The sequence below is a fragment of the Lacerta agilis genome, chromosome Z, assembly GCF_009819535.1.
Source record: "Lacerta agilis isolate rLacAgi1 chromosome Z, rLacAgi1.pri, whole genome shotgun sequence".
Lineage (NCBI taxonomy): Eukaryota > Metazoa > Chordata > Lepidosauria > Squamata > Lacertidae > Lacerta > Lacerta agilis.
In genome coordinates, this window is record NC_046331.1 from 20,875,083 (window position 1) to 20,892,289 (window position 17,207).

Consider the following 17,207-nt stretch of genomic DNA (forward strand, 5'->3'; position numbering starts at 1 on the left):
AGAGCAGATTGATAAAGCATTATAGAATACAATTTTATTCATTAAACCATTTTAACTGTACCAGCAATTATTAGGGATAACTCTTTGAAAATGATCCACAGATGGTAGCCTACTACACACCTGTCCAAACAGCATATATTCAAAGCTTGAAGAAATGTGGGGCAACTAACACATACTAGCATCTCTGGTTCTCTTACCCATGTGCCCTCTTCACAACTGTAAGCTGGGCAGTGGGGTCGGGTAAGTGATGACAAGCTACAACACTTAACTATAACATTGTTCACTGCATTTAGGTTCCTGAAATTCATACTGATTGTGCAGCTAAAATGTAACTGATAAAATTCTACAGGATGTTGTTATTAGTGTGTGAAAACAGTCAAGATCCAAGGATCCCCAGGATCCTCCTGATGGTGATGTCAGGTGCCATCCTGGCGCCTATGCATCTTCACTTGGTCACAAGTGGTCGATAGTCAGGTACTAAATGCGCCTGATGCCTGGCTAATTTTGAACACTGTTTTCAGTGTAACAGGTGTCTATAGATAGGTTTTATTTCCATTAAAAACCAACCACCACAACCAGAAAGCTTTGCTATTTTGAAGAAGCCTGCTGCTGCTCCAGAAGCTAGTATTAATGCACTCCAGTCATTTCAGAATCCAAGACAGGGCACAAGGCCAATTGTTCACCCTAAGTGACAGGCGCAACTTTCTTCCACTTCTATTTTAAATGCACCTTTTTTAAGTGTTGTTTTTTTATTTAAAGAACAAGCTGTGGGCAACATGCATTTAACAAAATTAATAACCAACAGGAGGCAAGGAGCAAGCAGAGGTGACCTTATTTTAGGGCAACATGGTGGTTTCCTAGGGAAATGACAGGGCAGTGGTTGGCTAAATGTTTCAGAAAGCATCTGAAGGATTACACAGGCTGGCCACAAAACATAATGTGCTACAGGGTCTTTTGATTAGAAAATGGTTATTTAAGGCCAGGGGGTTGGGGGGCTTGGAGTCAGCTTGTATCTAATGCAAGCTCCTGCAAGGCCTAGCTCTAACTGAATTGGCTGGCCTTCCTATGTCTGGGCTGTACCACTTGAGTCTAGAGGCAGGGGCAGGAGAACCCAGTTTTGTGTGTGTATGTGTTTCTATTTTGAAAAATATTTCTAATCTGCTTTTCCAAGTAATGCCTAAGTCATCAAAAACACCATCCAAATAAATACAAAAATCTAAAAATCAATAGCCCAGTAAAACATAACACAATCAACTCTACCCCAACCACAAAGGAAGACAACAACCCACAACTACTCAATTCTCACAGACCGCAATGAGGTGGCCAAGTTAAGTCTTGCTTATACCACATACGGCTACAGATGAGGGCTCACATGACCATGACAGAACATTCCAGTTGTAAAAACGTGCCTAGCGTCTGGAGGATTTTGAATGCTGTCCTTGTGGGCCATTCTACTTATAAAAGTGAAACCAACCCACCTTTGCTACTAAACTTCATACACACCTGGCGCTTCAGCCAATTTAGGGCAAGTCTCTAATACAAAATGTTTTATGCTTATTTGTTTCATTTATACACCGTATTTTGAGACACACCCTTAAATAGATAATACATTTTGTTTAAGAATGTCTCCTAGGTGAGACATTCCAGAGCCCTGAAAATTGAACAGGTAACTGGGTGTTCGCATTGTTTCGCAGTGTTTTCCAACTTCATTTATACACCCATGATAAGAATGTGACTGTGGGAGGCAGCCTGCCTCAGAACCAAAACACAGCCTCTTGCTCAGGAGAACAAACATGCATTTCCCACGCAGCTTTCGTCATACAAATCCTTGGGGCAGAAGGATCAGGTATTCAAATGAAATCCAACAGACCCTAAAGAGAAAAGGCCAAGGCCAAAGACTACTAGAAAACCAGCAGGGCTGAGAAGTCACAACAATAGCACATGATGCAGAGTCCATATATAGACTGCTGTATTTTCCAATTTGAATTCTATAAGCATGAACTACTTCAGAAAGCAATTTAGTGACTGTCTAGCCCAAGCCAGCAAGCTGCTAAGAAAACCAGTAACAACCATCTTTAGCCAGACATGGAAGAATGCAGGATACTGGTTTATTTGACAAGTATGTTAGTACTCCTGAAGAGGGGGATTTAAGAATAACACTATACAGTATACAGATCGTAAAAATTGTCTATAGAATGCCTACATGAAAACCAGCTTCACAGGCCCTGGAGGAGTCTTATCAGAAGAAAGTGACTCATAGCTGCACTTACAGCTCAAAAAGACTGGATCTAAACCAGACCCAGGTTCTTAATACAAAGCACACACTTTCCATATTACTTTACTACTATGAGATGCAACAAAGCTTCAGCCAGTTATTTAAAGCCTCCTTTCCTACTTTATTTGCTGAAGAACTTCTTGTTCTCTCCCATCTTTCACAGAGTAATTGCTTTGCTACAACAGTTCGTTTTACAGTGCAATGAAATCCATTCATGGGCAAAGTTAGAACTGATTTATTATCCTTGGCACATATAAAACCTTACTGTAAAGATTCTGAAGGCACATCCTTTGTTTGTGGTTCAAGGATGCAGAAGCCTTGCTCTCTTTTTTTCCTTTCTTTTTAAAGACACTGCTCTGAGTAAAATATATAAATTGCCACTTCTTGGCCATGTTTGCAGGTAACAATAAATCATAATGTTTAGTAAGTCACACCGTGAACTGCCCATGTGCTCCCACTTCACTCCCCTCTTTGCGCAAGCGGGTAAATGAACCACAAATGATATAGATGTCAGTACCTGGGATCATGGTTTGTTTCACCCCCAACAACAACAATCACTAGTGAACAGGGCCAGAACAACAAATGTAAATGTTACTTTTGTACAGCAGACTAGTTTCTATCCAGGAAAGGAAGAGGTATGGTCAGAGTTCAAGGACATACTCCAGACAAGCAAAACCCTCAAGAGTATGGAGCAGGCTAGTGAGGGGTGTGACCAGGAAAGGAGTGTGGCCTGAGGAAACTCCTGAGGGCCAGAGAGAGAGGACCGAGGAGCCACATTTAGCCCCCAAGCTTGAGGTTACTTGCGCCTCCTTTATGGCTTAGTGCTATGATTCTATGTGTGAACATGGCCCTGAGCAAAATGTTGGGTTTTGTCAGTCTATTTTCACGTTGACGATTTAAAGATTCCCAGAAGATATTTACAGACGAAAGTCTTCAAAAATAAATACATAGTTTAAAACAAAGCAGCTAATTACAGCAGCAAAATTTACAGCTCAATTATATGTATGTCTGGGAAGAAGTAAGGAAAGTGAATATATAGGATTGCAGCCTTAGTATGTTAAGACAAAGCAATTTAAAACTTACGACTGATGAAAAAATGCCCCAGAATTATTTTTTAAAACATGTTACCTTTAATTTCTATTGCTTGTATGATTACAAACACTGAAGAGGGCATGTACCATCTTAAGGAGAACACCTCATTTATCTCCCATGCAGGATGCAATGCTTCATGCATCATCTAGTACACTGATATTCAACTGGTGGGCGTGATCCAAGAAGAGTTGCCACAGGAGCACTACCAGAATACAAATATATGGTTAAAGATTAATAAATGGGTCCTCAAACGCATGCTTGGGTTAAAAGTGGGTCCTAGGTCTGAAAAGGTTGAAGCCTACTATTCAAGAACAATTTCCCTATTCTCTTTCCAAATTATTGTTTTCTTCCATATGAAAATTTAATAGATTACTCAACTAAAACTCAGGGATAACTCACTTCTCTGTTTAATTAGGTGATAACCATCCTAAATATTCTGGCTTCTCCTCTCTTTCAGCACAGATGTAAATCTAGAATAAAGACTGCCAACATGTTCTTTTTTCCAAGAGGTTTTATTAAAGTTTGAAAAAAAGATATACAAAAATTAATATCGTATACCCAATATATTTTTTAGAATATAAAAGATAAAAGAAAGTAATCTACATAAGAACACAAAGAAAAGAAAAAATAATAATCCCCCATTTTTGTCTGTCAGCTATATAAAGAATTAATCAAAACATCCACTCCAAGTGGATCCACCCAATTATTCCACTTCTATAAACCACTAATTTCTTCAATCCTCAAACCCAGATATCACATGCTCATTTTCTTTTCACGCCAAAAATCTACAACAATCTTTAGTATATTTCAACAATGATTTTTCTCTAATTAAACACATCAACTTCACCATCTGAACTAAGTCCAATAATTTTAACAACTATTCCTCCATAGTAGGTAATGATGAATCTTTGTGCATATAAAAGTCTCATTGCTGTAATCATATACTGAAATAATGTTTCATGGTCCTTTTCTAATTGTATTTCCATTATTCTTAGCAGGAAAAATTCTGGCTTCAATTGAATTTTAACCTTTAAAAACTTCTGAATGTGTATCCAATATTTCTTAGCTTTTTTACAAGTACACCAAGCATGATAATATGTCCCTTCATTATTTTTCACACTTCCAGCAAACATTTGGAACATCTTTATACATTCCAAATAACTTTGCCAGAGTTATACAGTCGTACAGTGGTACCTCGGTTTAAGAAAAATCCGGTTTAAGAACGATTTGGTTTACAAAGCCCGCAAAACCGGAAATAGTGTCTTGGTTTGAGAATTTTACCTCGGTCTAAGAACGGAAGCCAAACGGTGGAAGGGCACCAGCAGCGGGAGGCCTCATTAGGGAAAGAACACCTCGGTTTAAAAATGGTTTCAGTTTAAGAATGGACTTCCGGAACGAATTAAGTTCATAAACCGAGGTACCACTGTACCTTGGTTTTCAAACAACTTAGTTCAACTCGGAACTCGAACATTGCAAACCCGGAAGTAGGTGTTCCGGTTTGCGAACTTTGCCTTGGAAGCTGAACATCCAGCGTGGCTTCCGACTGACTGCAGGACACTCCTGCAGCCAATCGGAAGCCATGCCTTGGTTTCCAAACATTTCAGAAGTTGAACAGATTTCCAGAACACATCCTGTTCAAAAAACAAGGTACGACTGTATACCACTGATACATCATTATATTTAAAAAATCTTTAAGATCATAACACAATGTAAATTTTAGCACTTTAAACCACATATGTTCCCAATGTTCCATCTATTACAACCAAAAGAATTCCACATTTACCATATTTTTCACTCAATAAGGTGCACTTTTTTCCTCCTAAAAGGGGGAAATGTCTGTGCGTCTTATGGAGCGAATGGTGGTCCCTGGAGCTGAATTCATCATCTGTACACAACTGTATTTTAAAAAATAATAATTGTTCTACACCAAAGTCTTTTTATCCAACTTAAATATCCGTTAGTTGTAGATGAGAAAACCACTGGAAGCTATCACCTTCCGGTGCTAACTGCTCCCTTGTTTTAATTTTACCAGCTCCTTGGTTCCACTCTATAGGTTAACCATTTCTCTTTGCCTGCCACCTCTTTTCTATTAAAAGCTTTTTGTGGTGAAATCCCTAACAGTGTCTTTGTACATAACCCAGGTTTATATCTATTCCAGATTCTTAATAAGGCACATCTAATAAAGTGATTTTTGAAGTCCACATTAACATTTAACTTTATCCTACCACAAATATCCATGGCATCCAAACCTCGACTCACATCCTTCTAGTTCCAAAAGTCTCTTATTTCTCAATGTCAGCCATTCCTTCTTCCACCCTAAGCAACAAGCTGCAAAGTACAATTTCAATTCAGGTAAACCCAATCCTTTGCATCTTGCAATACTTTGATTTTAACTCGTGGTTTTTTCTCCTGCAATAAAAACTTATGATTAATCTTTCTGTCATTGTTTGAACAGAAATCATTAGTCAAAATAGGTATTGTTACCTAATAAAAACATCATTCTAGGCAAAACATTCATCTTTATCGCTGAGATTCTACCCATTTTTAGCTTCCTACCTTGACATATTTTTCAAAATTTCAGCCCATGTCTTAACATAATTATTTTGAAACAACATACAATCCACATTTGACATAACAACATCCAAATATTTTACTTTTTCCAGTTCGGAGCCCTGGTTGCTCCAACAAAACCTTCTGATCTTCTGTTGTCATATTCCTTATTAACATTTTCATTTTCTGGTGATTAACCTTAAAGCCTGGTAACGTATCAAAATTAGTTTATCCATAAGAATCTCCATTCCCTGTAGCAGATTTTCCAGAACTAACATCAAGTTTTCATCAAATGCCTGTTACTTATGTTTCTTTTTGTATCTTTACTCTCATCATTCTCACATATAGTGTAATGTCTCTAAGCAAGACTACCAAGACCACAATGAAAAGCAGTGGGAACAACAGACTCCCTTACCCTGTCCCCTTCTATATTTCAAATGGTTTTTTCAGTTCTCCATTAACAATTATCTGGGCTTTCTGTGATGTATAAATAGGTATTACCCATTTAATAAAGTTATCTCCAAAGTTCATTTCTTGCTATACAGTCGTACCTCGTGTTGCGTTCGCTGCGGGTTGCGAACGGTGTGGGTTACGAACGAGGCAAACCCGGAAGTGTTTACTTCCGGGTTTCGCCGTGCGCACTTGCGCAGAAGCGCAATATTGCCGCTCGGGTTACAGACTTTTCGGGGTGTGAATGGCACCCCGGAACGGATCAGGTACATAACCCAAGGTACCACTGTACTCTAAACAAGAATACCCAATTCACATTGTCAAAGGCTTTTTCTGCATTCCAAGATATCAAAGCAGCTTGCTTCTCATTGTGGCAATTCAGATATTCCAAAATACATAACGTGTTTCTGGCGCTGTCTCTTGGCCAATAGCCACATTGATCATGATGAAATTTTATAAAATCTTTTTTAATCTTTGTGACAAAATCAATGTAAATAATTTATGATCATTGTTCAGTAAAATTCAAGAGTTTTTCACTAAAGTCAAACCCTGGAATGTAGCTCTGTGAGCCAATTTGCCCAGCCACTGAACCATCACCTCCCACATGTGAAGAGCTGTGGGCATTCCACTCCTGGACACAGAGCATAGACTGGATCATGTTTGTCCTTCTCCTGTGAAGCAATCTTCTGAGCATCAAGAACTGCCATGATGGCTACGTTCTACCTCCACTGTTGGAGGCAGCAATGCTCATGAATAGCAGGTGTTGGAAACCACAGGAAAGGAGAGGGCGCTTGTGCTCAGTCCCTGCTTGCTGGTTTCCCACAAGCATCCAGCTGGTTAATGTAAGAACAGGATGCTGGACTAGAATGACAGCTTGGCCAGATCCTGCAGGACTGTTCTTAGGTTCTTAATCAACTCCTGCTCCTTACCTGATCATTCATATCCCATAGTCAGTGGAAGAAGAGACTAGGAGACTGCAGTTAAGCTTCTCTTCTCAAAACATCTGAATCACAGGTCTTTGTTTCTTTCTCCTTTAAAAGCTATGAGCACTAGCCAGCTTTAAACATGGTTTGTTGTTGGCTTATGAATCCTCACTTATTATGGAGACACCACAATCCTGGGCTCAGATGTGGTAGGGAGTCATGCTTGTTTGTCATGCTTGTTTTTCGTGCTTGTGCCAAGGGAGAAATGAAGCAAGAGCAACCGGGCAGTGTACACAAGCATGCTGCTTATTTTCAATAAACAAGGGCTTGAGGTAATCTGTCAAAGGCTACATGCTGGGTAGGACCAAAGCAAGCAGTGGTCTAGAACACAATGCAAAGTGTGTGAGACTGCCCCTCTTTCTTTCTTTCTTTCTCCCATCCAATCCCTTTTCTCTTTTTCTGACATCTATTTCGCTATCTCTCTCCGCCACCTAAGCCTTCACACCGTGCAAATTATTGGAGATGGGGCAAATCACTCTTGCAAGAGATCTGAACTGACTGCTTGCTGAAGGCTTTTGAAATTAGGAACCACAGGCTGCCTACCTAAGCAAGAAATGAGACATTCTGTGACATGCAACTACAATTCTCTTCTCTATTTTTTCGCCTTCAGAAATGAAATTAATAGTTATTCTTATACTGTTACTTGTTCAGACACTCTGTTTTGACTCTCCTGCTGTTATTCCTATTTGACTGCTGCTATTTTTGCCAAATGATTGCTAGATTTATTTTTAAGACTGTAATTGTGTAAACTGTTTTGAAATCTCTGTTTCTTTCTTTTTCTTTTTTGTAAAACCACATTGGGGGCAGTTATGGTGGAAGGATGCTCCATAAATACAGCAAGTAAAATCATCATCAATAATGTCTTCCATTATAAAATGTATAGCCAGCGCAGTTATTCACTCTTCTGGTAAAATTCAAAAGGATATGGATTGAGGGGTGTGTATTTATAAAACAAAGAAACTACTGTACATTCTCTTAAACAAAATATCCATCTGGGACCAAAAATAATAAAAAATATATGGCAAAATCACTGAAAAGTTATGTCCAGCAAAATTCATTCATTTGACTTATTAGACATCCCAACAACTGCATATCCATATTTATACCTCAAATTTAAGAAAAAATTAAACATTCCACCCCACATTCAAGAATTCATGCATGGTGGATGTCTTCTGGCAAGTGACCCAGCTGACGATTAATCAAGGGCAACATGGAGCTAGGTATTTCCCCTTTTACTGCTCTTTTTCACAAATGTGGAAACTTTTAGACTGCAACTCCCCACATCTCAGTTGGCTGGAGCTGACAGGAGTTGCAGCCCAAAACATCTGAGGGGCACTAGGCCAGGGAAGGTTGTCAGGCTGTTGCAGAATGGCTGCAGCTAAGAGCTACAGATAGAAAGTACTTTGCTTTGGAAGCAAGGTGGGCTTCAAGAGCACATAATTAATTACACTGGAGCTGGAAAATGTTCAAAGCATGGATGGAAATGGGAGAAGATGGGTAGAGCATGACTCCTTGGGGAGGGGTAAGGTATAGAGATAGTTTTCCATTGCCAAGCAAGGGCTTGATCTGCCACACAGGATGCTTATTGTATCTTTTTAAATTCACATTTCTCTTTTTCCTCCATGGTTCCCAACTATAAACCCATCATCTCAAAACATCATTAGAAGAAGAAGAAGAGTTTAGATTTGATATCCCGCTTTTCACTACCCGAAGGAGTCTAACATTCTCCTTTCCCTTCCTCCCCCACAACAAACACTTTGTGAGGTGAGTGGGGCTGAGAGACTTCAGAGAAGTGTGACTAGCCCAAGGTCACCCAGCAGCTGCATGTGGAGGAGTGGAGACGCGAACCCGGTTCCCCAGATAACGAGTCTACCGCTCTTAACCACTACACCACACTGGCTCTCTATAGCAGCATTATGCACTCCAAAGCATTTTAACAGATTTTTAACAAGCAACAATCACTCCCCTCATAATCTCCCTCTGCATGCTGAAGATGGAGAAAAGCTGGGATATAAACGTAATAAATAAGATTAAGTCAGGTACCTAAAAAGAAGAGAACAAAAACACGAAGTAGGAACTTCTGATATTTACTGGACAAAGTTTGGCGTGGAAAGTATCTAGGAGAAAGGAGGATGCTCTACAAAACAGAGGTTGAAAAAGGGATACTGATGCAACCTAAAGGTACAATGTCCATTATGGATTGCACAGAGGAAGGGAAAGAAGGAAACAGTGAGTTCTGATTTGCTTTCAGCAAGAGATAGGAAGATGAGGAAAAAGAAAAAAATGCAATCTCTTCCACTGTCTCCAGAAATTTGACCTCCACTTTCTGCTTCCTGCTTCACGTATCCAGCATGTCCTACCCAGAAAACAATTATGTGGAGAAAAGTATGTTAGAAACCCTTTTATCAGCTATTTATAATTCACTGAACCTCCACATCCAGGCTGCAAACTCCCACTGCAGCTGCGCTCCACGCATAAAGCTAATTCAATGAATACATGCATGATCCCCACAGATGACAAATGCACAGACTTGTTTCACACCATTTCCTACGCATAATTGTTTTGTACATGAAATAGCCTTGGGATAAGGGATGATACTGACTATGGGGGCAAGGAAGGTTTACAAGAGCTAGGGCAAAAAGGTGACAGATATCTTTCTGAAGCAAACTTTCAGAGGTAAAATCTTGACAAGCCAGTTTGATACGAAAGGTGCAGATGGGTGGTACTGCTAGGAAGAAGTACAGTGAGGGGGGAAAGTATTTGATCCCCTGCTAAATTTGCCCGTTTGCCCCCTGACAAAAAAATGACCAGTCCATAATTTTAATGGTAGGTTTATTGTAGCTGTGAGAGACAAAGTAACAACAGGAAAAACCCCAGAAACCCAGAAGACAAAAGTCAGAGATTGGTGTGCATTATAGTGATTGAAATAAGTATTTGATCCCCTATCAACCAGCCAGATGTCAGGCTACCTGGTATCTTGACTGTATGTTACAAACTGAGATTAGAAGCACCTGCTGTAAGGGAGAGGTCTTACCTGTAATCCCAGCTCATTACAGTACCTGTACAAAAGACACCTGTCGACAGAAGCAATAAATCCAGCAGAGTCCAAAGTAGCCACCATGACCAAGACCAAAGAGCTGTTCAAGGATGTCAGGGACAAGACTGTAGACCTGCACAAGGCTGGACTGGGCTACAAGACTATTGCCAAGCGCTTGGTGAGAAGGTGACAACAGTTGGTGCAATAATTTGCAAATGGAAGAAACACAAAATAACTGTCAATCTCCCTCAGTCTGGGCCTCCATGCAAGATCTCATCTTGTACAGTTGCAATGATCATGAGGACAGTGATGAAGCAGCCTAGAACTACACAGGGGGAACTTGTCAATGATCTCAGGGTAGCTGGGACCATAGTCACCATGATAACAGTTGGTAGCACACTACGCCGTGAAGGACTGAGACCTTGCATAACCTGCAAGGTCCCCCTGCTCAAGACAGCACATGTACAGGCCTGTCTGCAGTTTGCCAGTGCACATCTGTATGACCCAGAGAACTGGGTGAAAGTGTTGTGGTCAGATGAGAACAAAATCGAAATCTTTGGCATCAACTCAACTCGCCGTGTTTGGAGGAGGAATGCTGCCTACGACCCCAAGAACACCATCCCCACTGTCAAACATGGAGGGGGACATATTACGCTTTGGGGGTGTTTTTCTGCTAAGGGGACAGGACACATTCACCGCATCGAAGGAACAATGGACGGGACCGTGTATTTTCAAATCTTGGGTGAGCACCTCCTTCCCTCAGCCAGGGCATTGAAAATGGGTCGAGGATGGGTATTCCAACATGACAATGACCCAAAACACACCACCAAGGCAACAAAGGAGTGGCTCAAGAAGAAGCACATTAAGGTCCTGGAGTGGCCTAGCCAGTCTCTAGACCTTAATCCCATCGAAAATCTGTGGAGGGAGCTGAAGGTTCGAGTAGTTACACATCAACCTCAAAATCTTACTGACTTGGAGAGGATCTGCAAAGAGGAGTGGGACAAAATACCTCCTGAGATGTGTGCAAACCTGGTGGCCACCTACAAGAAACGTCTGACCTCTATAATTGCCAACAAGGGTTTTGCCATCAAGTACTAAGTCATCTTTTGCAAAGGGATCAAATACTTATTTCACTCATTATAATGCACATCAATCTCTGACTTTTTGTCTTCTGGATTTCTGGAGGTTTTACTGTTGTTATTCTGTCTCTCACAGCTACAATAACCTATTAAAATTGTGGACTGGTCATTTCTTTGTCAGGAGGCAAACGGGCAAATTTAGCAGAGGATCAAATACTTTTCCCCCTCACTGTAGGTAGAATTTTATTCTCAGCTGTAAAAATGGGAGGATGTAAAGCCAGAAAACACAGATATGCACAAAAAAAACCCATGTTTGATAATGTTCCCTCCTATTTTCGAATATGTCACTCTTGGGAAGGCAGACCCTTTAAACATTTTTTTTTTAATCAACCTCATCCTTTTAAAATGGATGCTGTCCTTCATGAAGCAGTGTGGGACAGGTGTGCCAGGAAGCGGAGGAACAACTATGCACGTGTGCTAAGAGCTACACACTTTGGGCTGCACCCAACTAAGTTCCACTCAAAACAGACCCACTGAGATTCAGGCATGACATAATTTCAATGGGTCTACTTAATACCCACACGGCTTAGTTGGATGCACGGTCGTTTCTTTCAAAAGAAAAAGAAAAGCTATTGCTTCCCTTTAGCGGGGGGTGGGGCAGGGGAGGAAGTGGAGAAGAACTCTGCATGTGCGCAAAACACACGCGGGACAACAGAATTCGGAAGACAGGGCGTGTTTAAAAGTTGGTCGCCCTAGTCCTACAGGGCAGGACTTTCATTTATTTTATTTGTTTACCCACCTACTTATTGCTCTCTCCAGTTTTTATCCCGGCCAATTTGGGAAGGGGAGGCATGCTTGGAGAGGGAGAGAGAAGGGGGGCGACAGGGGGCGGGGAGGAGAAGGGGAGCTCCTATGGGGTAGAATCCTCCTGTGAGACAGAGGTGGGATTGGAGCCCCTTCTCCACCCCTTACCATGGTACAGACGGAGGCGAGTTTTCGGACCGTCACCGGCATTTCCATCCACCCGCCGCCGCCATGGTGGTTCCCGGCCGTCACTAGAGCACCCGCTGAAGCGCTCCGGGCAGCCACGCGTGCCTCGCCCAAATGGCTCCGGCGTCCCTTCCACAAGCCCGAAATGTGAGTTCCGGCGTCGCGGTCCCCCCCCCCCCTCGTGGGAACAGGAGAAGCTCAGCCTGCGCCTACTTAGCTGCTCGTATTCCGCTTTTCCATTTCCACTCGCGCCTCTGTTTACAGCCGGACTGATTAACTATTAAGCCTAAACCATGGTTTTATACTGTACGTACAGTGTTTTTTTTTATGGACTCGCGCTCCCATCAGCCACGACCACTGGCCTTGCTGACTGGAGCTGATGGGAGCTGAAGTCCATCGGCACGTGGCGGGCCACAGGTTGCCTCCTCCGTGCTAGGTCATCGCGGTTTTTAAAGGAAGCAATACTCGATTTCCTAGCGCAGCCACGAAGCTCACTGGGTGACTGTGGGCCACTCAGTCTTTCTTTGCCTTCCCTTTACAGGCTGGTTGGTGTTGGGGGGTAAAGAAGCCCACTTATATACCCAGCCAGATGGGCGATGTATATAAGCTCCATGGACATTCCTCTGCTGGTTTACTCAGAAGTAAGTCCTTGTTCAGTGGAACTTACTTCCAAGTAAGATTGCAAAAAAGCCCTAGCTTTACAGTATAATGGGGCATATTAGTCTGAAATATATAAAATTGGGATTGCAAATGTGCACACGATACATTTGCGCATTGTTTGGAAGTGAGTCACTTTAATTTCTGCAGGGATCACATTTTCATGAGACAATCCCCTTATGAGTGCCTACTCAGAAACAAATCTCAGGGACACTGTTGGCCAAAATGGAAATGAGCCGAAATGGGAATATGCTACCCATTCCACAAGGCCTCGCTGCTGCTCTTCTCTGCCCCAGGCACAGAGAAGTTGAGGTGAATCTGTGGGTAGGGTGAACTTCAAGGGGGCTGGCAAGACCTTTCTGCCCAAATTCAAACTGTTTTTACATACACTTAAGTAGTGTTGAGAGGAGCCGAGACTCCATGGCCGCCACCCCATTTTCCAGGGAGCCTACGTGAAGATAGAGACACAAAGTGAGAAGGTACGAAGAACACTGATGGTGGTGGTGAGAGAAGGAGTAACTGGTAAAAGCCCAGTTTGAGATTAAGCTCTGCCTCTCCTCCCAGTCAGCTTCCCCTTCTCTCTGCCTCTTATTCCTTTCCTCCATGTCAGTGCCAGCTGCAAAATCAGCAAGAAGGAACTGTCTCCAACCACTACAAGGCCACCAGAATCTCACAGTTATGCAACAGCAAGGTGTTTCTCCCCTTCATCCTGCCACCACCTTGGCCAAGAGAAGAAAACCTCGGGGATGGGAGTGGGCAATGAACAGGGATGGGCATAGATGAGGGGACAGGGAGTTGGGTTGTGGAAACTGAGGGGATGGGAGAACGGGCTGTGCGAACTCCAGAGATGGATGCAGTAATGTTTCTGAATACCAGCTACAAGAAACCACAGGAGGGGAGGGTGCTCTTGTGCCCTGCTTAGGGTATCTGGTTGCCCACTGTGAGAACAGGATGCTGGACCAGATGGACCATTGGCCTGATCCAGCAGGCTCTTATATTCTTATATATGAGGGGAGGGGAGGGTTTCAGGGGTAAGCTGTAAGGGGAGGGCTTTGGGGCGAGGTGTAAAGGGAGGGGGTTAGCAAAGGTTATGGGGTGTGGGGGTGTGGCAGGGTTGATGAGCAATGTGAACAGGGATGGCAGGCCCTACTAAATTTTTAACAGACACAGCACTAGATACCCCCCACTTTCTCTTTGACGCCTAATCCTAGCCAAGTTGATATGGAAGATCAACTTAGATGGCTTCAAAAGAGGATTAGACAAAATCATGGAGGATATGATGATCAATGGCTACTAGCCACAATGGGTATGGTCTACCTCCACTTTTGGAGGCAATATACCTCTGACTACCAGTTGCTGCGGAATCACAGCTGCGGAAGAAGAAGAGTTTGGATTTGATATCCCGCTTTATCACTACCCAAAGGAGTCTCAAAGCGGCTAACATTCTCCTTTCCCTTCCTCCCCCACAACAAACACTCTGTGAGGTGAGTGGGGCTGAGAGACTTCAGAGAAGTGTGACTAGCCCAAGGTCACCCAGCAGCTGCATGTGGAGGAGTGGAGACGCGAACCCGGTTCCCCAGATAACGAGTCTACCGCTCTTAACCACTACACCACACTGGCTCTCAATGCGGAGTGTGGTGTTATGTTATGCTCTGGTCCTGCTTGTGTGTTTCCCCTGAGCACCTGGTTGGCCACTGTGAGAACAGGATGCTGGACTAGATGGGACATGGACATGATCCAACAGGGGGCTGCTCCTGTTCTTCAGAGAGTCTCATTGATTGCAGTGGGTCTGGGTTCCTAACAGCATTGCAGCCTTTCTTTAAATATCTGCATTGGTGGAAGGGGGTGGCAGCTGTGGGAGAAGTTTTTCTAGTTGTGTTTGCAGAGCATTTCATCATCATTAGAGTCTGTGTTGCTTTTGGCTGTGGATTTAAAAATGTGTTTTTAGTTATATTTTGCTTGGCACCCAGGCAGCCTCAAGCAACAATAGAACTCCAAAAATAACATTTTATACTGCTTTACACTTGAGGCTCTCAGTGTATTTTTAACAATTGCAATTAAATTGCACTGGAACAAGACTATTGTATTTGCAGAATAGAGCTGCACAGAGGCACAAGCAGGAGAACAGAGAGGCTAAAGGAATTTCTGTTAATCATGTCAGCAGGAACTAGGAGCGGAAATGTTAATCTCTCAGGCCTATCCACACTTACCTTTCCTCTGCTCTTTCTAGGAATGGTCGACATTTAAAAGCTCCATGTCGGAGTGCTTTTGTTTTTGTATTGTTTTGTTTACCCCACAGCTTTCCCCGCAAAAGCTGGTCTTTAAAGCTCAATTGGAGCAAACAACAATCCACGGAAAACCCAAATTGCTGTTTGGTTTCACTTCAGTTTAACGTGTATATTTTCACAGGGAAAGCTGGGGAGGAACGCACATTTGGGCACAGAGCATTAAAGTGTGGTACGAGTGGGGCAAAAGGTAAATGTGGATAAGTTCATCTTCGTATTCCAGCCAAAGGCAATCTGCTTTTCTACCCATTAACAACTAATACTTAGAACACCCTTCAGTTCTATATTGTAGCCCTATCTGGGCATTACAATTCTGCTTAAACAATGTCTGTCAGGGAAATGGGGGCACCCCCACCATTCATCCATGTGTGTCCTGCCCACTGAACAAATACATTTGAAGGTGGGGGATATAAGACTGGAATTAAATGGAAATTGGTGTTGGTATCACAAGCGAGCACAGTTGGGCATCTGTGGACGGTTGCTCCTCAGGAGAGGGCCCACTAACAATAAGTCCCTTGACCTGCAGCTGTGAAGGAGTGGTCTTCTGTGGAAATTTGATTAGATGCACGCAAAATGACCACAGTGGCAATAATTGATGATATTGCAATCATTTTAGCATTGCTGAATAAAAGTGGCACCATACATTTAAGCCAGCCTACTCCAGCCTGATGCCCTCTAGTTTATGCTGTTGGACTCCAACTCCCATCAGCCCCAGCCAGCATGCAACAATCGGAGGTGATAGGAGTTGCAATCCAACAGCATTTGAAGGGTATTGGGTTGAGGAAAGTTCATCTAAGCTCTAACTGAATTGTGAGACTGTGATGTTTTCATTTTATTGCCATTTAACTCCATTGTCTACATCCCCCCTAACCCTACACTCATGTGTGCATAATATATCAGAAAGCTGCAGATCATAGCACAACACGAGTTTTAGTCCACGAGAGCACAGCCATCATAAAATGTGCTAGTTCTTAATGTGCCACAAGACTCTTCATTGTGTTTTTTTAGTTTTCTGCAAGAACAGAGGCTACCAGTCTCGCAAGTTTAATAACCTTCGGTTAAATAACCTTTGAACTTCAATTTGCCAAAGAGACTTTTAAGGGAATATTTTTATCCCAATGTGTTGGTACTTGAAATTGTTTTATATGTGATTTTATTGTAAAATCACTTTAGGGTGTTTTATGAGAAGCAATTCATAATTGAATTGAATTGAAATCTAATACTAATACTAATGACTAAAAAAAACTCCCTTCCATCAGGGTATTTCCTATGTTCTTTCAAACATTCCAAACTTGTTACTTGTTTACAGTCCTACCAATTAATCAGGGAATGTTCTTGTTTTGGTTTTCACTCTGTAGCTGAAGCCTTAGACGATTTGATTTGATTTGATTTACTTTGTATTTAATAATATTTATGTATCACTTGCCATTAGCAAAGTAATCTCAAAGCAGTTTTCAGATATGATAATTAAAATACATAAAAACAAGTCCAGTTTATAAACAAACAAACAAAACCCCTGAATATCACAGATATCAAAAATTATATAAGGCATACTTTATCCCTTCTGGGTCAGCAGCTGTGTTACTGAAGCTGCACTCTGCACTTGGGTTGTGTATGTGTGAAGACTCATGAACCAAGCACTCAGTAGCTCATCTCAAAAGAGGCTACTTGCAGACCTTTTTTGCTACGGGTGCAACTCCCAGTATACTTTCCTACTGCCCAGGGATAGTCAATGTAGTGCATTCCCCCAAATATTGTTGGATTCCAACTCCTATCAGTCCGAGCCAGCATGCCCAATGGTCAGGGATG

At 42.2% G+C, this 17,207-nt stretch overlaps 1 protein-coding gene across 4 annotated transcripts in view; it reads right to left on the reverse strand.

Moving 5' to 3' along the window:
* Positions 1–12,687, reverse strand: part of LOC117039987 (ubiquitin carboxyl-terminal hydrolase 12-like) — a 47,771-nt gene extending 35,084 nt beyond the window's left edge. For 3 of the 4 annotated variants that reach the window (XM_033137476.1, XM_033137475.1, XM_033137474.1), the window contains exon 1: positions 12,439–12,624. In XM_033137476.1, the coding sequence (XP_032993367.1) occupies positions 12,439–12,486 (48 nt within the window). In that variant the 5' untranslated portion in view covers positions 12,487–12,624. Of the gene's footprint in view, positions 1–12,438; positions 12,625–12,669 lie in introns of those variants that run through there. The other variant, XM_033137478.1, reaches the window with a different exon arrangement.
* Between the last annotated feature and the right edge of the window lie 4,520 nt (positions 12,688–17,207).